Source organism: Thamnophis elegans, chromosome 12, assembly GCF_009769535.1.
Source record: "Thamnophis elegans isolate rThaEle1 chromosome 12, rThaEle1.pri, whole genome shotgun sequence".
Lineage (NCBI taxonomy): Eukaryota > Metazoa > Chordata > Lepidosauria > Squamata > Colubridae > Thamnophis > Thamnophis elegans.
This window is the reverse complement of record NC_045552.1, coordinates 60,294,551-60,318,477: the sequence shown is the minus strand read 5'-3', so window position 1 is coordinate 60,318,477 and position 23,927 is coordinate 60,294,551. Positions and strand designations below refer to the sequence as shown.

The window sequence follows — 23,927 nt, the reverse complement described above, 5'->3', positions numbered from 1 at the left end:
AAGAAGCCTGGTTGAACCCAATGAAAGACGGGAGGAGCTTTTGAAGTGCCTTCTAGCAGGACGACCCAATTCTGTAAGGGCTTTGTTTCCCTGGGCCCTCCTCCGTCTGGCAGACTCCCAAGGCCCCTTTCTCTCGCCATAGACGTCTATGCATCCAGACTAGGCTGTGCTCCTTTCTCTGTGTCCTATAATACATGTGGGTCTATGCATCACTTTGGCATTTATTTATTTATTTATTTGGTCATGTTGGTGTAGTGTATATTGGAGGTGGTGACCCACCTACCTACGCTCCTTCCTCCCTCCCTCCCTCCCTTTTCTTTCCTCCCACTCTCCTTCCTCCTCCTTCTTTTCTTTCTTTCCTTCCAATCTCCTTCCTTACTTGCTCCTTCCTTTCCTTCCTTTCCTCCCACTTTCCTTTTTCCTTCTTTCCTTCTTCCCTTCCTTCCTTTTTTTCCCTCCCTCCCTCCCTCCCTCCCCCCCTTCCCTGCCTTGCTTGTGGCTGAAAGCAATGTTGGGCATGCTCAGGATTCCTCATACGCCTAGCAATTAATGCAAACAATAAAGTCACACATGCCATCCAATTCATTTCCTTATTGCCTTGAATTTAAGTGTAGGCTTGAGGTAACTGGGTAGACTGACATGTCTAACAAACTCCGCACTTATAAATTGCTCCGGTGACAGTTGCTAGCATAAACTATTACAGGCAGATTTAGAACGTAAAGATTATTCGGGTGACAGCGAGTGGCGGGAGGAAATGGTGTACATGCTTGCTTCTAATTGCTGATAAAATGTCATACAATTCAGGGTAGTATGCGCCCGGAATCCTTAGACTGCCGGAGAGAATTCAAATAGGAAGCCCAATCCATTATTTAAAAGGCAGTGGGGAGGCTAATGGTTGTCATGCAATCTTTATTGGCCACAGGGATGAAGTCTTGGGCACAAGTTGATTGTCAACTTGAGAGCCAGGAGCAGGGAGCTTTTGTATGGGATGCGCCCTCCAGAATTCCCCATCCTTATCCTCTCGTCTTCCTCTGCTAATGGCTGGTTGCCGCTTTGTTTAGTGGCCTTGAGAGACGGAGAGACCATATTGACGTAGCAGTTCTCTTAAGTTTGGGCAGCTGTTCAGTGGCGAAATCTAATCCCTCCCCCACTGGTTCTGTGGGTGTGGCTTGGAGGATCATGTGACTGGGTGGGAGTGGCCAACCTTTTTTCCACTTTCAGCTATTTTTATTACCTTTTTAAAGCATTTCTTCCCGGCCGGTTCGCCCAACTACCAGGGGAAAATGCTTTAAAAAGCTTTTAAAAAATAGCTTCCGCCGTGAGCCGTGTGACCATCGGAAGCTTTCCCTGCCACCCATCGCTTCACAGAACCAAGGACAATCACTCCTACTGGTTTGGCTGAACAGGCCAAACTGGGAGGATTTCACCCCTGGAGCGACTGGCATTTACCTCATCAGCTTTAGCTCCAGGAGTAGAAATACAAAAACACAGAGAAACACACACACAACACCCCTCCAGTCCTCCCATTCTCATCCCCAACTGCTCAGCAGCATATTGTAGGCAGAGTGGCAGAAACTGCGGGTGGAGTTAAAAGAGAAATCGGCCTAGAATCCCTACGTAGCCATAAGGGGAGTAAGTCCAACTGTCGTTGAATTCCAGGGACCCTTGTCTTGCTCCAATCAGGTGGCAACAGTGGTGGGTTCCTACCAGTTTGGACCGGTTCAGCCAAACCGCCATGGCATGGCAGCCTGGGTGGCTGGAACCGGCAGCAACTCCGGCCTGCCCTGCCCCCGAACCAGTTCCCCGCTCTCTTCTCCCGCCGCTGGCATGTTTCTGCATATGCGCAGAACAGTTTTCGGCCAACTGTGCATGCACAGCAATGTGCAGTGGGCATGGGCGCATGCAAGGAGAGAAAAGTGAGCCGGTAATAAACTGGTTAGGAACCCACCCCTGGGTGGTAACCCTTAGATGAGAAGATTAATGTCCAAGTAACATTCAGTTCCTGCTTGGAATTAGATCAGCGTCCATGGAATTCAAGAGAGGTTGGACTTAAGTCCGCTTGTAGCTATGGAGGATTCTAGGCTGATCGCTCTTTTAACTCCACCTCCAGCTCTTCCAGTCCTTCTCCTACATGAGTTACGTTCATGGTTGTAGATATTTCGGTATAACTCTCTTTGTTTCCCCCCACAGTGTAAGCTTTTCCTAACTTTCCTCTGCCGTCTGCCTTTCTCTAAGTTAAGATCTTGGTGCTGGGTCTTACACTTTTGACACCCCCTCGAAGAACAGGTCTCAATCTTCCCCATATCTCCCTCCTCTTCAGAATACTCGAAGAAGGCTAGGTATCATAACCGTTTTCGGTTTTCACTTCTTGTGCTTAAATATACTCAGTCCCTGCAATGGGACTTCACTAGTGGTGGGTTGCCAATTCTTTTATTACTGGTTTGGGCCTGCTTGTGTGCGTGTGATGCTTCTGCGCATGCACAGAAGTGTCCGGGCAGGTGGGCGGAGCCTTCCGCTGCTGCTACTACCAGTTTGCCAGCTCTTTACCCTGGACTTAACTTATGTCCTGATAAACAGGGTGGTTCGATTGTCCTCACTGTCCTTCTCTGGACTAGTTCTAGTTTGCTAGAACTCTCCCCCATTATGGCGTCTCCTTGACCTCTCCTGGCCTTTCAGACGCGTTTTGCAAGATATCCTCCCGGAGCATCTAAGAAGATTGAATTTTTTTGCAAGGTTTCCAGTTCTTTCTGTCAGGCTTTTCCCGAGAGGTTAGATGTGGAGCTCACCTTTGATCCTGAGGCCCCAGACCCCGTAGACCCCTGGCCTTCCCCGGTTTGCCATTTTGTTCCCCGCCGCTGTTCAACATCTCCCCGGATGTGTTTGGAAGAGCTTTGACCTAGATTGGAGGCCATGTGTGAGCTGTGTAAAACAGAAGCCTTCTCGGTGTTCTTTTGACAAGAGAAAATGACATTGTAGAAAAGAGAGGACATTGTCACTTTGATTAGCTTCTCTTTGATCATTATGATTTTCATCTAAGCGCATCGCGGAGGGTTTCTTCTCCTGCCCCCCCCCCCCAAATGTCATCAGATGTTACATGCTCTCGTATAAATAGTCTTCCGTCAGCTTCTCAGCACACATCGCTGTTTGTAATTATATCCCTTGGAGGCATCAGAGGTTTAAGCCAGGAAACAAATGCAAAAAGCTTCTAACTAGGCAGAAACAGTGAAGACGCAGAGCCCGCCTTGTCCCTCTTTGAGCCGAGCCCCCCCCCCCCCCCCGATCTCTTAATTATTTCCATCATCAGCCGCTGAGGCTGGCACCAAAAAAAAAGGTACTAATCTTTGGTCTTGACTGATGCAAAAGGAGGTTTATTAGCGTGGAAATGCATTGCCTTCTTCTTCCACCACCACCACCTCCTCCTCCTCTTCTCCTTCTCCTGCTCCTTCTCCTTCCTCCTCCTCCTCCTCCTCCTCCTCCCCCTTCTGGCACTGATCATGTTACTTAGTTGGGTTATAAAATGTCTGCAAGAAATAATTAAGCTCAGAGAGCACCAAAAAACCCACAATTATCTTCTTCTTCCTCCTCCTCTTCCTCTTCCTCCTCCTCCTCCTCCTCCTCCTCCTCAAATATTTTTGTAGTCTCCATTGCTACATAAGATTCTGGACTGGACCATCTGAAGACCGGCTAGGAAGTCACTTATTGTTGAGGTTAAAATGACGAATGATGAAATGTTATGAGGCGAGCAAATGTTTCTGCCGTCTGGTTGTTTAGAAGCAACCCGGAGAATGCTTTGTATGTGTGGAGGCTCTTAAGGGTCAACTTGAACAGACTTTTCTTTACACAAAATCATATCTGCTATTCAGCCCAAGAGCCGGCTGAATAAAAAATGGCGTTTTTTGAAAAAAATTCTAAAGCGTTATTGGCAAGATCTGTTGTATAAGCCATTCAGACAAGGCTCTTTAGCATCAAAAAGAAATATTTAATCCCTTGTTAACCTCATTTGGAAACCTCCCAGTGTATTTTTTTTAAAAATTGTTTTCTTAATTTATGTCATTTGCTGGGAAGTTTTTTCTTTTTATAGTCATTTACGCACAACACGCAGAGAGACTAGCAAATATTTAATTTAATAAAATATTTATAGTCCGTGTACCATCCTAATGCTCAGAATAAAGAAAAACCAGAGAAGTTATTCCCAGGAGAAAGAAAGTTAGGTTTTTATGAATTATTTACTTCCTCTACTTAACCGTAGTTAAATGGAATATCATTTGAACGAGCTAATGAGTAAGTGGGGTGGGAAGGGTGTATATCCATTATTCTCCAAAATCAGGCAAATCAAATAATGTTTCAGGGATGCAGTCAATGAAAATGGCGTTGTTTGTGCGATGACATTGCTTTGCAAAAATGTGAGAGAATTTGGTCTCTCACATGCAAACTCCTTTTCTGGAAAGGAGACCCTGCAGATTTTACTCTGCTAATTGTTGCTGACTATAGGGGGCAGTACTCATCTCCATTTCGAGGCCTTGAGCCAGAGCTGTTGGGAGACAATTCCCACCAGCATGACATCATGGAGCTCTGTTACCTTCCCACCGAAGGGATACCTATTTATCTACTCGCGTTTGCATGCTTTCGAACTGCTAGGTTGGGAGGAGCTGAGGTGAGGACGGGAGCTCACTCCCGTCATGTGGCACTCGGGTCTTGAACCTGGGCCAGCACAGAGTTCACTTACCTTCTCACCAAAGTGGTACTTATTTATCTACTCACATTTGCATGCTTTCGAACTGCTAGGTTGGCAGGAGCTGAGGTGAGGATGGGAACTCATCCTGTTGCGTGGCGCTGGGGTCTTGAACCCGGCTGTTGGCTTTCCAGCCAACATGCCCAGCATCTTAATTGCTGAGCCACCATCCCTCTGTTGTTGGCTGCATCATTAAAAAAAATCCATAAATCAAATAGAGTAAGAGCTGATATGATTCAAAACCTGTAGGTCCCTCCTCCCTATTGATGTGTTTGCAACTGGGGACGTTGTGTGAATACGGGGACGTTATCAGGCTAAATTATCTGTTCATTGAGCATCAAGGATGTTGTGTCCAACTTTCCCAAGCTCCGGACTGTAGAAATTTAATTGCCAGCTTTTGCCAGGGGGATTTAATCTTGCTTTCGAGTGTGAGATTCATAGAGTACTTGACTTTTTTGCTTCTTTTTCTTGAACACGTTGGATGTCATCAGGCGTCTCTTGAACTTAACCTTTCTCAAAATCAAGCGCGATAATAGGCTGGAAATGGAAATTGAGCAGAACCTGTCTGGGTACAAGTGACCGTACTGTAATTATATTTGATACGCTGTGATTTGGAAATTAGTCTGGAGATCGGAAGGACTTTGAGGGAACTAAAAACAGAGAAAAATAATGAAGTGGTAGAAGGGATATCGTAAAAGGATGGTGGAGTTCTCGGAAAGGCAGTCAGGTCCTCTTTAAAGACCTTTTAGCCAAGCGATGCTCAACCATGAAATATCAAGAGATCTGTGATCAATTGCCGGCTGGGTCTTGAAACCGGACAATTGGGGTGACATGTTGCTCTTCCTCTTTGTTTTCAGTGGATGGCTGCATTGACTGGCTGGTGGACCTCAAGAGGTATATGGCCTTGGCAGGCGAGCCAGTGCGCGTGAAGTGCGCTCTCTTCTACAGCTATATCCGCACAAACTACAGCATGGCTCAAAGCACGGGGCTCCGTCTGATGTGGTACAAAAACAAAGGGGATTTCGAAGAGCCCATTATCTTCTCCGAAGGGAGGATCAACAAGGATGAAGACTCCATCTGGTTTCACACTGCGGAAGTCCAAGACAGCGGCTTTTACACCTGCGTCTTAAGGTGGGTATCATGCAGGAGAAGGATGGAGGGATGGATGGGTGGATGGATGCATGGATGGATGCATGGATGCATGGGCAGATGGGTAGGTGGATGGATGGATTGCCAATGGCATGTGCAGCAAGCAATGATGGTCCACATGATGACACTTGCATCAAGATGTACCTGCTCAAGCAGACAATAGCAATAGCAATAGCAGTTAGACTTATATACCGCTTCATAGGGCTTTTAGCCCTCTCTAAGCGGTTTACAGAGTCAGCATATCGCCCCCAACAACAATCCGGGTCCTCATTTCACCCACCTTGGAAGGATGGAAGGCTGAGTCAACCTTGAGCCGGTGAGATTAGAACCGCTGAACTGCAGATAACAGTCAGCTGAAGTGGCCTGCAGTACTGCACCCTAACCACTGCGCCACCTCGGCTCATAGTACAATGCAGTACTTGTGTCCTGATGTTAATGGTAGAGGCAAATACATACATGGCATCATTTCATGACTTTAAGAAACATGTTTCAGTCCCCTTGTTTGGGAATGCCTATGACCTCGGTTGTGTTTCAGAGACTTGGGAAGTCTCCATCCATCCATCCAATCAAGCAGCGAACCATCCAGATTTCTAGATCATCCCCCCTTTGCAAGTGGTTGCTGATGTTATTGGTCATCATCATTCTTATTGTTGGTCAACGTATTGAAGTTCCTGTTTGACGGTGTTAAAGATCTAAGCTGTTCTGGTTAAGGCTGCCTTTTGCAACTGACTGGCAGTAATTTTGTCACATGCTAATAAGTGTTCGGGATGTTTTGGGACATCACGCAAGGCGCCTATTGGAATTAAGTTGGTTTTCTTTTGCCACCGTCGTCCTACTTCTATTTGCCGGTCTTTGTATGTTGTGATTATTCTCCATTGTTGCCGTTGTTATTGTTGTTATTATTCCGAGGCTGCCTCACTCCAGAACAACTTTGGGCATCTTTCAGTTAAAGTAGATTCCTTCAGGGGGACATGATGGCTCAGTGGCTAAGACGCTGAGCTTCTCGATCAGAAAGGTCAGCGGTTCGGCGGTTCGAATCCCTAGTGCCGCGTAACGGAGTGAGCTCCCGTTCCTTGTCCCAGCTTCTGCCGACCTACCAGTTCAAAAGCACATAAAAACCGCAAGGAGAAAAATGGGGACCACCTTTGGTGGGGAGGTAACAGTGCTCCGTGCGCTTTCGACATGGAGTCATGCCGGCCACATGACCACGGAGACATTTTTGGACAGCGCTGGCTCTTTGGCTTTGAAACGGAGATGAGCACCGCCCCCTAGAGTCAGGAACGACCAGCACACATGTGCGAGGGGAACCTCTACCTTTTCCTTTAGATTCCATGTAGGAATGGCCAGCGTAATTCATTCACTGCAACTTAAATCTGGTGGCTTCACTGGAATTCGGCGGATGTGAATTTCTGCTGAAAAGAAGGGGAAGAAACGGCCCTTTCTGAGGTTTCCTGGATAAAGACAATACGAGAAATACCTTTGCTAAACATACATTCGACCCCGGGGACCAGGGAGGTCAGGCCTATTTCTTTCAAAATGAAATGAGTGTGACTATAAATGGCCCCCCGAGAACTTTAAAATGCAAAGAGCTTGAAACACACATTTCCAAGTTAAAAGTTCCTCGCCTGCAAAGGCCGGGAAGCTGACAGGCAAACAAATGGGACAGCCCGGGTCGTGACTCTGGCCCCTCAGTCTCTGACCTCCGTCCATCGCCCGTCTCTCCGGTGGCTTCCTGGGAGAACAGAATATTTTTCTGCGGTTATCTGAAGCCATTGGCGGCCCGTAGGAAAAAAAGCACCAAGCGCCCGCAGTGCTATTATAAGGGGAGGATTTGAGCAATGGGTCTCTTTTTTAGATTGCAAAAGGGTTCTGTCTTGGAAGGGGGAACCAGACTCCGGTGTGGGTTTATTCCCGCTAAATGGCCACAAGGGGAGCTAAAGGGACGGTTCTCACACTGGGCAACTTCAGGAAGTGCAAACTTCCCATCCCAGAACTCTAGGAATGGACGGCCGTGGCTGCTGCCTGTGGAATTCTGGGAGCTGAAGTCCAGACATCAGAGCCCTCAGAGCCTCCTGGGGATTGGCCAAAGTCACCCGAGCCTCTTCCATGCCTAAGACAGGTCTAGAACTCACCATCTCCCGGTTTTCAGCCTGGTGCTAGACCAAACTGGCTGTCCTCATGTAGGCCAATGCTTATCTGGTGGCTTTCACATCCTTGGCAATGCTGTTCATCCCTCTCTCTTTCACTACCTCCCCTCTCTACATCACTTCCTCCCCTCCCTTTCTTTCCCTCCCTCCCTGTTTCCCCACCGTTTCCTTGCTCTCTTCCTCCCTCTCTCCCTCCCTCTCTCTATCTCCCTCTCTTTCCCTCTCCTCTCCCCCTCCCTTTCTCTTTCCCTCCCCTCCCTCTCCCTCCATCTCCCTCTCTTTCCCTCCCCCTCTCCCCCTCCCTCTCTCTTTCCCTCTCTTCCTCTTTCTCCCTCCCCTCTCTCCCTCCCTCCCTCCCCCCTCTCTCCATCTCCCTCTCTTTCACTGCCTCTCTCTCCCTCCTTCCGTCTCTCTTTCCCTCCCTCTCGTTCCCTCCCTCCCCTATCTCCATCCCTTCCTCCCCTCCCTCTCTCTTTCCCTCCCTCCATCCCTCCCTCCATCCCCCCTCTCTCTTCCTCTCCATCTCCATCTCCATCTCTCCCTCTGGGATGTAATTCCCCTCCCAGGACCCAGATTAGGAGCAGCCCCCAGGGTGCCCTGCTACCCAAGGCCTGCAGAGGAAGCGCCAGGCGTTCTGCGGGGAAGAGCAGCGCCATTAATCTTCCAGCTCTTGCTGATGCAACCAGAGTTTAAATCTGTCAGCGTTTCCATTGCAAGGCCTCATTTTTCAAGAACGTAACAAATCAGCTGGAAAAAATTCCACTCTGGATTGAAACGTTGCTTGCCAAAGGACGGAGGCTCCAATTGTTTCCGAAAAGAGCACGCCCCCCCAGCCCCCCCCCCCCCGAAGTCTGGCATAATTCACCCGTGTTCCAACACCCAGAGGAAGAAGTTAATGGATGGTTTGTACAAGGACAACGGCCACCGTGGCGATTCCGGCTGATTGTAAAGAAACAAAACCAGACCCCTCCCAACCCCCCCCCCAAAAGATAGAAGCTGTTAGAAACCCCGAATCTCCTTTCTTTTGTTATTACATCATCTCCTTCTTCTTCATCTTCTTCTTCATCATCATCATCTAATCTTCATCTTCATCATCTTCATCTTCTTCTTCATCTTCTTCTTCTTCTTCTTCATCAATCTTCATCATCTCACCATTGTCACCCAAGGAGTGTGACTTGGTTTGCGTCCTGCCTCTGTGGCCGTTAGGTCCCCCCTCCCTACCCTAAATCTTGGATTTGGGTGCTCTGGGCGTCCTCTCGGTCTCTTTTTGCTTTCGCATTCTTTTGGGGAAACGCAGGGAACCAGTCCAGCGATTCCTCCCTAGTCAGGCCTTTGGTGATGAGGCCTCAGTGGGCACCCAGGAACCTGCTTAGAGGACAGAAGACACAGATGCAGAACATGTGTGGCTTCCGGAGAGGAGAAAGTCACATCAGCAACCCACAAAGCAGATTTATTTTTTATTTTTGTCTATGTTTGTTTAAAAATAAAAACTTTTTTTTAAAAAGCAGATTTGATGCCAACCCCAGTCCTGCATCTGTCTGTCTGTCTGTCTGTCTGTCTCTCTCTTTCTTTCTTTCTTTCTTTCTTTCTTTCTTTCTTTCTTTCTTTCTTTCTTTCTTCCCCCTCCCTCCATACCTCCCTCCCTTTTTCCTTCCTTCCTTCCTTCCTTCCTTCCTTCCTTCCTTCCTTCCTTCCTTCCTTCCTTCCTTCCTCTCTCTCTTCCCCTCCCTCCCTCCCTCCCTTTTCCCTTTCTTCCTCCCTCCCACCCTTCATCGTTGTCCTCCTCCTTTGGAGTCATCAGAGGTTTAAGCCAGGAAACAAATGCAAAAAGCTTCTAACTAGGCAGAAACAATGAAGACACAGAGCCCGCCTTGTCCCTCTTTGAGCCGAGCCCCCCCCCCGCCCCGATCTCTTAATTATTTCCATCATCAGCCGCTGAGGCTGGCACCAAAAAAAGAGTTACTAATCTTTGGTCTTGACTGATGCAAAAGGAGGTTTATTAGCGTGGAAATGCATTGCCTTCTTCTTCCACCACCACCACCACCACCACCTCCTCCTACTCCTCCTGCTCCTTCTCCCCTCCTCCTCCTCCTCCTCTTCCTTCTCCTCCTCCTTCAATCGATCGATCAATTAATCAATCAACCAATCAATCAATCAATCAATCAATTTTTATAGCCACATTAATCTCAGTTAATAATTCTGGGTGGCTTATAATGAAAAAAATTTATTACAATTAAAATTGTGATACCATTTTAAAACAATAACAACGATAGGGAGATCCAAAACCAAAATACAAAATGCAGCCGAGATACGTAGCCAATTAACAACAGCCGGGAAACGGTGCTCTCAACCCCTTCAGGATCCAGGAATATGGGCAGGGTTTGAAGGCCTCACGAAAGGCTGACGGGGGTTAGAGGCCATTCTGATCTCCGAAGAGAGGATGCCCCATGGAGCAGGGGCCACTGCGGAAAAGGCCAATCGTCCCCATCAACCAACGTGCTTAGGCTGACGGGGTCTGCAGCGTGCCCATCCCGATCAGCCTATTTGGATGGGCAGGAGATTCCTGGAAAGAGGGGGTCCCTGGTGTCACCCACTCCCAAGCCAGGTAGGGATTTCAAGGTAAACCACCAGGGCTTTTGCAGTTTGCATTTTTTGTTTCTCAAATAATTTTATTAAGCATTACAGTGATAGAGGTAAAAGCCCAGTCAAACTACAAAAATTTAAAGGAACAGAATAGGAAGAAGTAAAAAGTGCAGAAAGAAAAAAGAAAAGAAAAGGGAGGAAAAAAAACGAGGAAAAAATAAGAATATAACCAAAAATAAAAAGAGGAAGAAGTAATTTTTCCCCATTTGGATCTAAGTCTCTCCTGTTGTTGTTTTTTTTAACTAAAATTTACCATTACAGTAATTACAACTGCTGCTTCCCACTCTGGTCCTTCTCCACATGATGGAAGAAAAAAAACACCACACAACCTCCTCCCTTCTTTCCTTCTTTCGGTGCCTTGGAAGAAATATCTTGCTGGTAACTCAGCCAGAGAAAAAGGCTCAGGGGGATTAAATGTCAAAACTGAGATCTATACGGAACTTCGATAGTTGCCGGTGGTGACAATTCCCTGATTACCTTTAAGCCAATTGGCCAGTGGAAGATTTCTGTAGCATTTTAGAGAGGGCGATCCAGCAATTGGATTTTGCAAAAAATAAAAATAAAAAATCCCCCTGTTCAAGCTGAACTAGAATTCTAACCGCAGAAGGCAGCAGTGGGGAATAAACTGTAAGGTAAAGGTTCCCCTCGCACATCTGTGCTAGTCGTTCCTGATTCTAGGGGACGGTGCTCATCTCCGTTTCAAAGCCGAAGAGCCAGGGCCGCCCGAAGACGTCTCCGTGGTCATGTGGCCGGCATGACTCAATGCCCAAGGTGCATGGAAGGCTGTTTTTCTACTTGCATTTTTATTTGTTGGGACCCTGGTCTTCATGCTGTTCTCCAAAGCTTCATGGTATCTCAACCAAAGGAGTTGGGCTGCCCTGCTATAGAAGTTGCTAGTCAGGTTCTGTAGCTTTTCAACTGACTTAAGTGCTAAGGAGACTCTTGAGGCTCCGCTTAATGGCAGCCCTTTAATAATAACATGGTATTAAAAAATGGGGAAAGGTTGGAGTTGTTCCTTTCACTCAGCTGTCCATCAATTAGCCTATAGGCATCTTTTCACTTAATGGTGCTCTGTTTGCCACTGAAGACTAAGAGAATCAGAGCACATTGCTTGGCGGGTCGAGAAGCTTCTGGGTGAGATCAACTTTCAAGTCCTGGCACCTTCAATCCCAATTAGATAAGGTTCCCCTCGTACATATGTGCTCCTAGTTCCTGACTCTAGGGGAAATGGTGCTCATCTTTGTTTCAAAGCCGAGGAGCCATCGCTGTCCGAAGACGTCTCCGTGGTCATGTGGCCGACATGACTCAAAGCTGAAGGCTCACAGAATGCTGTTTCCCTTCCCAACAAAGGTGGCTCCATTTTTCTACTTGCATTTTTTACGTGCTTTCAAACTGCTAGGTTGGCAGAAGCTGGGACAAGGAACGGGCACTCACTCTATTATGCGGCACTAGGGATTCAAACTGCCGGACTGCCGACCTTCTGGTCGACAAGCTCAGCGTCCCTTGCTCAATCCCAATTACACGCTCCCTATACTTTTGGACTTGTGTTGATGGCTCAGCATTTAAAGACGCTGAACTTGTCATCTGGAAAACTGACGGCCTGGGTTCGAGATCCGTATGCCATGCCACAGGAGTGAGCTCCTGAACCCTGTTCCAGCTCCTGCCCCTCCTCACTGTTTTGAATGCATGCAAATGTGAGTAGATAAACAGGTACCCCTTTGGTGGGAAGGTCACAGCATTCCGTGCGCCTTGTGTATAAGTCACACCGGCCACAATGACGATGAAAAATGTCTTCAAACAACGCTGGTTCCCTTAGCTAGAAAGGGAGACGTTCGCTAGAGTCAGACACGACTGTTCAGAGGAAAGACTTTAACCTGTCTCTATGAACTCCAGCGTTCTGACCCAGCTGCCCAAACATGAGAAAACCCTCTGGAGGGAACGTCAGAGGTCCCTTTAATCAGGCGTGCCGGCAGCAGTTTCTCCTCCCACCACAGGCTCACAAGTCTGTCCGTCCGGAAGATGAATAGTTGTCTGCCACATCTGTCCATCTCCTCCCCCTGCCTTTGATCCCCAGAGCTCGGGTGGGGCTTCGCTAGTGGCAGTGGCTCTTCCGTCCTGAGGACCGGCCCATAGATTTCCACTGCTCTCCTCTCCTCTCTGCCTTCTGTGCATCCATGCATCAGGCACCGGGCCCGGCTGTTCCTCCTCTTCCTCATCAGCCACCTCCAGATCTGGGGGCTGTTGACCCTCCCTCTGAGGACTGACGGTCAGACAGCCTAAGCTCCGCCCTCCCTCTCTCTGCCAGCTCCACTCCCTCTTCCCCCTTGGAGCTCTCCGGTTGCCTTGATGCTGACCCTGGACTCCCACACTGCGGCCTCCTCCTCCTCCTCCTGATTTGGCTGCTGGAGCCGACAGTCACCACATCCAGGACCTTCTTAAGAAAATGTTGTTTGGAACAGATGACAGGTTCTCTCCTCTCTTATTTCTTTTCTGTGAACCTTCCAGCCGCAATTCTGCTTAGGGATAGAAGAGGTTTGTGCGTGTTATGTGTGAGTGTGCCTCTCCTCCTCCTCCCCCCTCCTCCCCCCAGCTTCTACCTGTGGGAATATATTATGGATGCTACAACCTCCGTAGTTTTATTCTTTTGCTCTGCCCGGGGTCTACAAACCCATTCCATTTCCTTGACCTCCACCGTTTCCTGCTCTCCACCCAGTAAAATGAGACTATAATGAACACAAATACAAAACATCGCCTGCCTTCTTGAGGAGCACAAACAGGGTAGCTTTATTATGATGATGATGATGATGATTCTAGCAGTACGAGGTGAAAAGCTGTTGCAATGAAGCTAGCAACAGCCATTCAGAAATATACCCTTAAAACACCCATGCAGGTTCCAGATGAAGAGGAAATGGAATAATATGCAGGAGGTAGAGAGGCCTCCATCCGTTTTCTCAGGCATCTCTCGATGAGAACCCGGAAGGAGACAGATGGGTGTCATGATGTATATGGACGACTTTTCATTCTAGAACAGCCTTCCTCTTTCTTCCTCAGTTGGCCTCTCCCGGGAGCTTTTTAAAGTCCCGTTTTCCTTCATTTCATGTGCTCACATGTCACCCTTCGTCCCCAAACTCAGTTACAGAATTTACCCCGTTGCTCTATTTTCCCACCCTCTGGGGACGGCCCTGGGAAGTACGCTCGGTGGAAGGAGAACCTTCTGAAGCTCTTCGGTTGCCAAGGACTGCATGAGACATGATGTGGACCAAGTCAGGTCATTACACCAGAATTTGTCTGATCCCCCCACCCCGCCCCACCCAAAATTAGGGTGATTTAAGAAACAAAATAAGTGTACAAAGAGGGGAGTAGGATCCTCTTCTGACATTTCCATTGGGGTGCAGATTTCATGTTATGATGGCCATTCCTTAAATATGTCTGGTACCACATCTTTAAAGAGGACTCAACTTTGTTTTACGGGGCAGAGTAGGACAGGACAGGACAGGACGGAATAGACATTGGAATGAAAGAACAGAACAGAACAGACATTGGAATGAAAGAATAGAATAAAATAAGAATGAGTAGAGTAAAGTAGAACAGAACAGAATAGAATAAATATTGGAATAAAAGAATAGAATAGAATGAGTAGACAGGACAGACATCAGAATGAAGAATAGAATAGAATAAGCATATAGAATGGAATAGAATGGGATCATAAGGCAGGAAGGGACCTTGGAGGCCTTCTAGCTGAAGCGCCTGCTCAGGCAGGAAAAAGTATACCATTCAGACAAATGGTTCTGCGGCATCTTCTTAGAAACCTCCAATGTTGAAGCACCCACAACATCTGGAGGGAAGTCATTCCACGGATTAATTGATCTCACGGTCGGGAATTCTCTCCTTAGTCTAGGTTGCTTCTCTTCTTGATCAATTTCCGCCCATTGCTTCTCGTCTTGCATTCGGGGGCTTGGAGAATGGCTTGAGCCCCTCTCCTTTGGGGAAGCCCCTCAGATATCGGAACAGAGCTATCAAGATAGTCCTTCCTTTTGTTAAAAAGAACCTTGGCCAACCCATCCTGTGCCCTCATACTGCATATCCCCTTCTTGACAACTGGACCAGAAATGGGTCCTTCTGCTCAGGGCGATATCAGGGGGGACTTTTCCTGATTCGGGCCTTGGTTCGGTTGAACCAGAGGGGAGGATTCTCGTTGGTTCTGTGAACGGTAGTAAAAAAGCATTTTTTTCCTCTGCCAGAATAGACTTTAAAAAGTGGGGGGGGGGGGGGGAAGTTGACCACGCCCAACCAGTCACATGATATCCCCCCCCCCCGCAAAGCCACGCTCAAAGAACCGGTGGCAGGAAAAAAAAAAACAGATCCCACCACTGGGCGATATGCATGGAGCAGCCAAAGAAATCCCAGCTGAGAGAGGAACCGGAGAGCTGGTCATCGAGACAAGCCCTTATGGGGAGTTTACTCACTACTTTTAAGAACGTGTGCAAATGTGCATTGTGCCGTGCTAATCCTTTGCTAATGCATCTTCTTCTCCCTCCAGGCAAAGTACATGCAGTGTTTGACTAATCGGATGGTATGTTTCCTCAATCTGACTCTTACCTAATTGCAGCTAATGAGGAGAATTCAGCAGTCTCAGGTCTCCTTCTGCCAGCAAGCAGCTTAATAGAATCTGCCGGAGGCGGCGGGGTGGGTGGGTGGGGGTATGAATTAAATAATGCAAGATCATTAACCGATGCGTTTGTCAAAAGGTGCTCTTCGGCGGTCCCAGCTGCCTGCGTTTGCAAACCCTCTTGGTGAACTTATTCTTACCCCGACCTTCTCAACCGCCTGACCTTTCGGTTCTGTCATCAAGGGAATCCATAATCATTTGAGCTAAGTTATTATTAATAACTCTTCCAGGAGCATGGATTCTAGAGATAACTGAGTGGAAAGGCACGGGCACCGGGACCACCGTCTTGTTCATCTTCGAATCGAACCTGGCCGCGGCCATCTTTCTGCTCCTCGGTTGCCCACACAGGGGGGGGGGGGGCGGGGCAGGGGAGGAAGTTGCAAGGCATTGCTAGACGAAATAAGGAACTTTCTCCTGAGAACCAAGGTCATCTCTACGGGCAACCGGTAAGGTTGGGGAAGGAGTGCCTGAAGACCCGCCAGTGAACCCAATTGGTCAACGTGACCTGTGACACTTGGGGGAAAGGGGTTATTTCTTAGTTTAATTATACTGAAACCACGGGAAAGATTTTGATTTGCTTTCCATTGAAGCTGTGCCAATATGATGTAGTCAATAAACAGGACCTGTTGTGGCCCACCAGCAGCCAGCAGAGCTGGTGGCAGATTCATACAGTGAGGAGGCTGGGGAGGAACCTGGGCAGTCTGGAGCCTGGGGGAGGCTCGGACGAGGGCCTCTGCGTCGGAGGCAGAGAGGGGGCTGTGCTACCTCTGGAGCCTCCGCAGTCTGACATCAGCGGGGCAGAAGAACAATGGGAGCCTGTTCCCAGTGTGTCCATGCGCAGAGCTGCCAGAAGGCAAGAACAATTAAGGAAAAAAGGGCAACTCAGGATCCCATTTTTACAAATAACAGACCGTTTTTCGCAAAACCGAGGCGCTTTTCTCCTCCCCCAGCGCTCAGAAGCACTCTGCAGGCTTCAGCAGGGCTGGGGAAGGCAAAAATGCCCCAATTTTTGTGAAAAATGGTCCATTTTCCGCCCACTTTTCACAAAAACAGGGGCGTTTTGGCCTTCCTCCAGCCCTGCTGAAGCCTGTGGGAGTAGTCCTGGGGGCCGAGGAGGAAAAAAACTTTTTTTTCTCATTTACCTCTTCAAAATCTTGGTGACCTTATATACCAGTGCGTCTTATAATCCGAAAAATACGGTATGTGCAGGTGGTGGGCCTCCACTTACAACAGTTCCTTTCGTGACCATTCACAGTTAGAACGTAGCTGAAAAAAAGTGACTTAATGACCGTTTTTCACTCTAACGACCATTGTAGCAACCCTCGGTCAGGGGGTTAAAATTCATACACTTGGCGACGGACTCATATTTACAGTGGTTGCCGTGTCCCACAATCACGTGATTCACTCATTCAACCTTCTGACAAACAAGGTCAGTGCGGAGGGCGGATTGGCTTAACAATCGTGCTACTCACTTCACTGCAATATACAGTCTACCCTCTTTCCCTCCCCGGATAATAAGCCAGTTGGACTTTTGAGAGCATGCGCTAAAATAAGCCCTCCCCCGAAAATGTTGCAACACAGCAGCGGCCAATGGGGTGACCACACTCGCCTCCTCCTCCTGCACCTCAAAATAATAAGACCTCCCCGAAAATAAGGCCAAGCGCTTATTGCGGGGATCCAAAGAAAATAAGACCCTGTCTTACTTTTGGGGGAAACATGGTAGGTAGGTGGGTAGATAGATATTTTAAAAAAGCAGATGTGATTAGGATTAGATATAAGGAATATAAGAGAACAGGTCAAAAGCTAAATTTAGTTTTTATATTTGGCTATAATTAAATCTTACTAAAATGGTAATGAAATGAAACCCAAGTAAATCTTTAAAATCAATTTGTTTAATGCAGCTAATGTGATTTCTCTCTGTCATTTTCTCCATCTGCCAGATTCTGGAGAGGCAAATTATTCTCAAATTCTTGCCTTGGATCAAATAAAGATGGGGTCAAGCATGCCATTCATCGTTATTGATTTAACTTGCAAAAGATTAAGTGGGTCGCTGCAATGGGTCCATCTCATTTTGCAATGCTCCTTGAATTTATATATATATGTGTGTGTGTGTGTGTGTGTGTATGTGTGTATGTATGTTGTATTTGTGCTGATAAATAAATAAAGGGAGACTAGTATAGATCTATTTCAAGCTATTTAGCTCTCATCAGCTAGCCATACCCTTACTGGGATTCGAACCTGTGCTCTATTGTAATCTAAATATATATATTTAAAGTCACAGCCCCTGGTATGCCCAAATATGGGAGGAAGATCACTACTTCCTTTATTTATTTATCAGCACAAATATCACAGACACACAAACACACACATATATATAGACCTCGACTTACAACAGTTCATTTACTCACTGTTCAAAGTTACAAGGGCATTGAAAAAAAGCGAATTATGGCCATTTTTCACACTTATGACCATTGCACCATCCCATGATCAAAATTCAGATTCTTGGCAACTGACTAGTATTTATGCCTGTTGCAAAGTCCCTGGGTCACGTGATGATCCCTTTTTGCAACCTTCTGAGAAGCAAATCAGTGGGAAAGGCAGATTCACTTAGCAAACCTGTTACTAACATAACAACGGCAACAATTCACTTAACAACTGTGTCAAGAAAGGTCATAAAATGGGGGGAAACTCACAACTCACTGAGCGACATAAATTTTGGGGCCCATTGTGGTCCTAAGTCAAAGACTACCTGTCCTTCTTATGTGTCTGCACTCTCCGTGTTCAAAGATAAAGGTGATTGATTCAGAGGATGAATATTGTTAATTTTACGTTTTAACCGCTGCCACCGTCTGTTATTTCCCTGCAGAAACTCAACATATTGCATGAAAGTATCCATGTCCTTGACGGTTGCCGAAAATGAACTTGGACTTTGTTACAACAGCACAATTCGTTACTTGGAAAAATCAGAAATCACCAGGACCAAAGTCATTTCCTGCCCGGATACCGAGGATTACAAAACGGGCAAGCAAGAACAGGATATAATCTGGTATAAGGTGAGACAGTTACAAATAAGGAAGGAAATAGATGGATAGATAGATACATAGGTAGATACTGTAGGATGGGTGGATGGATGGAGAAATATAGATATAGATAGATAGATGGATGGATAGATGGATGGATGGTGATGATAGATAGTGATAGATAGATAGATAGATAGATAGATAGATAGATAGATAGATAGATAGATAGATAGAGAGAGAGATAGGATGGATGGATGGAGGGATGGAGAAGAGAGAGATATAGTTAGTTAGTTAGTTAGTTAGATAGAGATAGATAGATAGATAGATAGATAGATAGATAGATAGATAGATAGATAGATAGATAGGGGAGAAGGAGAGAAAGATTGGATGGATGGATGGATGGAGAGTGTGTGTGTGTGAGAGAGAGAGAGAGGGAGGGAGAGGGGAGAGGGAGAGGATGTATAGACAGACCATCAGATAGATGCCATAGTTAAGGGAGGGTGGGAGGGAGATTGCATTTTAAAATGAATTTCTTCTCTGCTTTTTCTGGCAACCGAAAGCAACTAACAGGAGCAACTCATTAAAAATATGCAGATGGAATAACAGGAAAACAAAGTTCAGAAGATGAAGGCTCAGAAGAGGGGGGCTCAGAAGGGGGGGGCCTCTGGGAGCTGTTTCTTGGGAGTCGTGACCCCAAATTGCAAAAAGAAAAAAATAGTTTCAAAGCCATCCGACTTTTCAGGTTTCCCTAAAAAGAAAAGGGGAAGGAAAAGAAAAGGAAGATCAGTTCAGACCTCACACTGGTGAAGAAACAGCTCGGTGGAGCCTCTTTTCAGTGCGAGGAGCTTCGTAATGGGGGAAATTATGGGAAAAGACACTTTTAGTTGATGGGAATTGTTGCTGTTCCTTTGATTTCCTTCTTTTATATGGACGACTTTTCATTCTAGAACAGCCTTCCTCTTTCTTCCTCAGTTGGCCTCCCGGGAGCTTTTTTAAAGTCCCGTTTTTCCTTCATTTCATCTGGAATTTCTCCCCCCCCTCCTTCCTTCCCTCCTTCCATACCTTCCTCCCATCTCTCCCTCCCTTCCTTCTTTCCCTCCCTCCACTCTCCCTTCTTCTCCTTCCCTTCCTTCCTTCCTTCCCATCAACCACCACCTATTTTTCTCTGCATTTTGCCACCAAAGCAGAATGAGGCCTTTGAAACTCCAACTGGTGAGCTTGGCTTCCAATGCTGCAATGTTTGCATTTATCATTTATCTAAAACCAGGATGACACGCAGAGTCTTGCCGTATGTCACAAGAGAGTAGAGGCCTCCTGATTCTGGGTCTTATGTCAGGAAAGGCTGAAAACACCCATGCTGTCATGAGAGATTAGCAGAAGCCAAGGGGGTTAGTGCAGGGTGTTGTGTTAGTTGTATCAGGCTGCATTAGTTGGGGAGCAACTTTGCCCCCTGTGAGGAAAATATTTATCTCAAGCCAGCCTAGCAAAGGAGGCCACCGAAGGACGTAGCTCTCCCAAGGAGGGGATGATCTTGATTAGAAGACAGCATAGTGGCATCCTTCAACCTCCAGGGACATATGCAGATTTGTCCTAAGCCATGAGGTCATTATCCTGCTTTTGAAAACTGTCATCCAGAAAGCAATTTAGCAAAGGTCACATCTCACTTCAGGGGTGGGTTGCTGACGGTTTTTACTACCAGTTCGCAAATCTCCCCCCCCCCCGCCAACGCCAGACACGTGTGCTGTTAATGGAAATTGTTCTGCACACATGCAGTCACCAAAAATCCAAAATGGCAGCGGCCAGCAGTGGCGAGGGAATCGGTTCGGGGGCCTGGCAGACCTCGGTCTCTGCTGGTTCTGTGACTCAGGCCAGACTTGCACGACCGGTTCGGCCGACCCACAGCACCACCTCTGTCTCACTTCCCTGGGCCTGCTCCTCCCTCCCTCCTCTCCCTCTCTGTGTTTATGTTTGTGTGTTGTGTCTAGGGGAGGGTAGATATAAAAAAAGAAGAGACTGAATAACAGAATACCAGAGTTGGAAGGGACCTTGAAGGTCTTCTAGTCCAACCCCCTGCCCAGTAGGAGACCCTAAATGCCATGTCAGACAAATAGCTGCCCAGTCCTGTCTTGAAAGCCTCCAGTGATGGGACGCCCACCATTTCTGAAGTCAAGCCGTAGATTGTTCCCACAACTCCAAAGTTTTATTGTGATAAGAAAGTAGCCGTGACTATTTCTTGACCCGGCCTAAGCTCTTGACTGTGTTGGCTGAGAATTTGGGGAGTTCCCCCTCCAATACACGTGGATCTCCTCTCCCTCTCTTTCTCTTTGGGTTTGCATCCCTGTGACCCACACATTTATTAGCTCTGCCTGTGGAAGGCCCAGTGAGTGTATAGCTGAAGCAGCATTTCAACACATCTGATGCTGAGGTCCTTTGCCCTGTTATTATCTGAGTTCCACCCATAAGTTACGCCACATCGGCCTGATGGGTGACAGCTAACAATTAAGTTGTCATCCCGATTAAACTGAGCAGGAGGGAGATTGCCCATTGAAGGACGCAACGGAGCAGTGACAGGATTGCAAGTCAGAAGTTTGAAAATAACTGGTGTGCAGGCAGGACAGCAAAGCACATCGCAACCGCTTCTCCCGGGGTCAGGTTTTCCGCTTGGGGTTGGGACTACAGTCTCCAGAATTCCCAGCCAACAGGGGAAATGAAAAAAACCAAAGGATTCTGCCAGAGACTCTTCTAATCTGCTCTCCAACCTTCGTCCCTGACGGGAGGTAAATTCCCTCACCTCAGAAAACTTGCAAGGTTGACCTGGAACTTGCAAGATTCTCCTTCCTGGGTCCCCACCGACATTGTAGTAAATAAATAAAACAAATCATGCATAATTGAAGATCCAGTCAAGTCGCATTAGTGGATCTTGCGATCTCGTTGGCTCGAAGCACCGATCTCTTTGTTCTTTTGCTTCCCTTCCTCCTCAGGAGTGCAAGCCCAAATTGTGGAGAAGTGTGGTTGTTCAGAAAGAGAACACGCTTTTAATAGAAGACGTGCAGGAGGAAGACGGTGGAAACTACACCTGTGAGCTGAAGTTCGAAGGGAAGCTGATCAGACGCACCACTGAACTCAAAGTTACAGGTAAGTTCTGCAACTCACCTGTAAGTAGCTTCCGGCGTGGATTCAGAAGACAATGCTTACACCAGGGGTGGCCTCAGAAAATCGATGGTCCTGTCTTATTCCTTCTTGACTTACTGTAGTTTATGTGCCAGACTGGCAGCTTTGCAGGATCAATGAATCCAAGAACGAAGACTTGTCCAAAGGAATAGAATAGAACATCAGAGTTGGAAGGGACCTTCTAAGGTCTTCTAGTCCAACCCACTGCTTAGGCAGGAAGCCCTAAGCCACTTCAGACAAATGGTTATCCACATCTTCTTAAAACTTCCAGTGTTGGAGCATTCACAACTTCTGGAGGCAACTTCTGTTCCACTGATTAATTGTTCTCACTGTCAGGAAATTTCTCCTCAGTTTAAGTTGCTTCTTTCCTTGATTAGTTTCCCCCATTGCTTCTTGTTCTACCCTCAGGTGCTTTGGGGAATAGCTTGACTCCCTCTTCTTTGTGGCAACCCCTGAGATCTTGGAAGACTGCTATCATGTCTCCCCTGGTCCTTCTTTTCATTAAACTAGACAAACCCAGTTCCTGCAACCGTTCTTCATAGGTTTCAGCCTCCAGTCCCCTAATCCTCTTGGTTGCTCCTCTCTGCACTCTTTCCAGAGTCCCCACATCTTTTCTACATCGTGGCAACCAAACTGGATGCCGGATTCCAAGGGTGGCCTTATTACCAAGGCCTTGTAAGTGGCATTAAGACTTGACGTGATCTTGATTCTATCAAGGCACTGTATGAATTCTGTCCTTGGGTGTCCTTGGCCCCAGGCCCACTCTGATACCCACAAGACAGTGCATGATATCATGTACAATAAAACACTTCGGTAGAAGCGAGGGGAAAAAATAATGTTGCCATGAGAGCCCGCTCTGCTTCTTTGCTTATTTTTATTTGATTTATTTGTATCCCACCTTCATTATTTTTAGAAATAATTGCAAGGCAGAAAAAATATTTCATACTCTTTCCCCTTCCTATTTTCCCTACGATGATAGCCCCATGGGGTGGGCTGAGAGAGAGGGACTGACTCAGAGTCACCCAGTCGGCTTTCATGACTAATGCAGGGCTAGAAACTCACCGTCTCCTGGTGGTTGGCCCAAAGTTACCCAGCTGTCTGGGCTGGACTAGACCTCACCGTCTCCTGCTCTCTAGCCTGGTGCCTAACCACTAGGCCAAACTGGCTCTCATCTCCTTATGACATCTCATAAATCCCTAATTGTAAGAGTATTAGGGTTCTCCAACTGTTTCTCCAAACCGATGCCGAGATAACCTTGGGCTGTGAGCAGACGTGATCGTTGCCTGCCCTGATGTTTGTTTGCAAGATTCGAGATGTGGAGGAGCTGCTTGAAAATGGCCCAAGATTTTAGAGTCCATATGAATATTTCCAAGATCTCAGGCAGGTAGGATTGCGGGGGGGGGGGGGGTGGGGGGGGTGGTCTTCTCTCCTAGCTCCTGAGTTGTTGCCTGGGGACTTATCACTGCCAATTCTCACTCTCGGTGTTCTGGGCAGGTGATCCTTCTAAGCTAGGCCTGTCAAATGGAGTGAGGATAATTTGATCTGTTGTTTCTCCAGACTTTACGGGGTTTTAACCATTTTGTATTATTATTTCGTATCGGGAGCGTGGATCTGTCAGCTCGGCTGGCCCTAGGGAAGGAATAATGAACCCCATATGACTCAAAGACAGATGGGGGCTGGGAACGGGGACACACGCTCTGGTGTCTTGTTCTATATTTTTTTTCTGTTGACTTACACCCACTTTGTCATGGTTGGAAGACAAGATGGTGGCCACCCGTGTGATTGGAACCCTGTGCTCCTCCAAGCTTCTTGAATGAGAAGCAAATGTTCTCAAGGGGGGGGAAAAAAATCAAGGAAGCCCAGTTGCCTGGGTCAGCCATGGCTGAATGATGGAGATCTCCATAGACAATGGTCAACCGTTACGGGTAACTGAAGTAGGGACATCTTAAAGACAAAAGCCCCGAGACCCAACCTTAATGAGGCAAATGTTTTTGTCAAAAGAAATGGAGGGCCTCTTTTCTGATGGATTCATTAGACCAGGGGTCAGCAACCCACAGCTCTGGAGCTGCATGTGGCTCTTTCATCCCTCTGCTGTGGCTCCCTGTCACTCAAAATATACGTCACAAACGCCAACGGTGCGACACTCGCCTGCATGCAATTTATTAAGCTTTTTGACCCTCGGGAGACCCACCATGGATCAATCCAAGAAAAGTTCAGAAGAAAACAAAACGTTAATTCAACTCCATATGCCAGTTTTGTAGCTGCTCAGGAAATATGTCAGGCACCGAAGGGTTTTGTGGCTCCCGGTGTTTTCTTTTCTGTGGGAAACGGGTCCAAGTGGCTCTTGGAGTGTTTAGGGTTGCCGACCGCTGCATTAGACAGCTCGTCTTTAATTT

At 47.2% G+C, this 23,927-nt stretch overlaps 1 protein-coding gene across 2 annotated transcripts in view; it reads left to right on the top strand.

The window, feature by feature from the left end:
• Nucleotides 1-23,927, top strand: part of IL1RAPL2 (interleukin 1 receptor accessory protein like 2) — a 381,614-nt gene that overhangs the window by 244,920 nt on the left and 112,767 nt on the right. Inside the window, exons 1-5 of one of the 2 annotated variants that reach the window (XM_032227416.1) lie at nucleotides 5,776-5,863; nucleotides 15,212-15,244; nucleotides 15,420-15,786; nucleotides 18,207-18,393; nucleotides 21,342-21,495. In XM_032227416.1, coding sequence (XP_032083307.1) covers nucleotides 18,223-18,393; nucleotides 21,342-21,495 — 325 coding nt within the window. In that variant the 5' untranslated portion in view covers nucleotides 5,776-5,863; nucleotides 15,212-15,244; nucleotides 15,420-15,786; nucleotides 18,207-18,222. Of the gene's footprint in view, nucleotides 1-5,589; nucleotides 5,864-15,211; nucleotides 15,245-15,419; nucleotides 15,787-18,206; nucleotides 18,394-21,341; nucleotides 21,496-23,927 lie in introns of those variants that run through there. The other variant, XM_032227415.1, reaches the window with a different exon arrangement.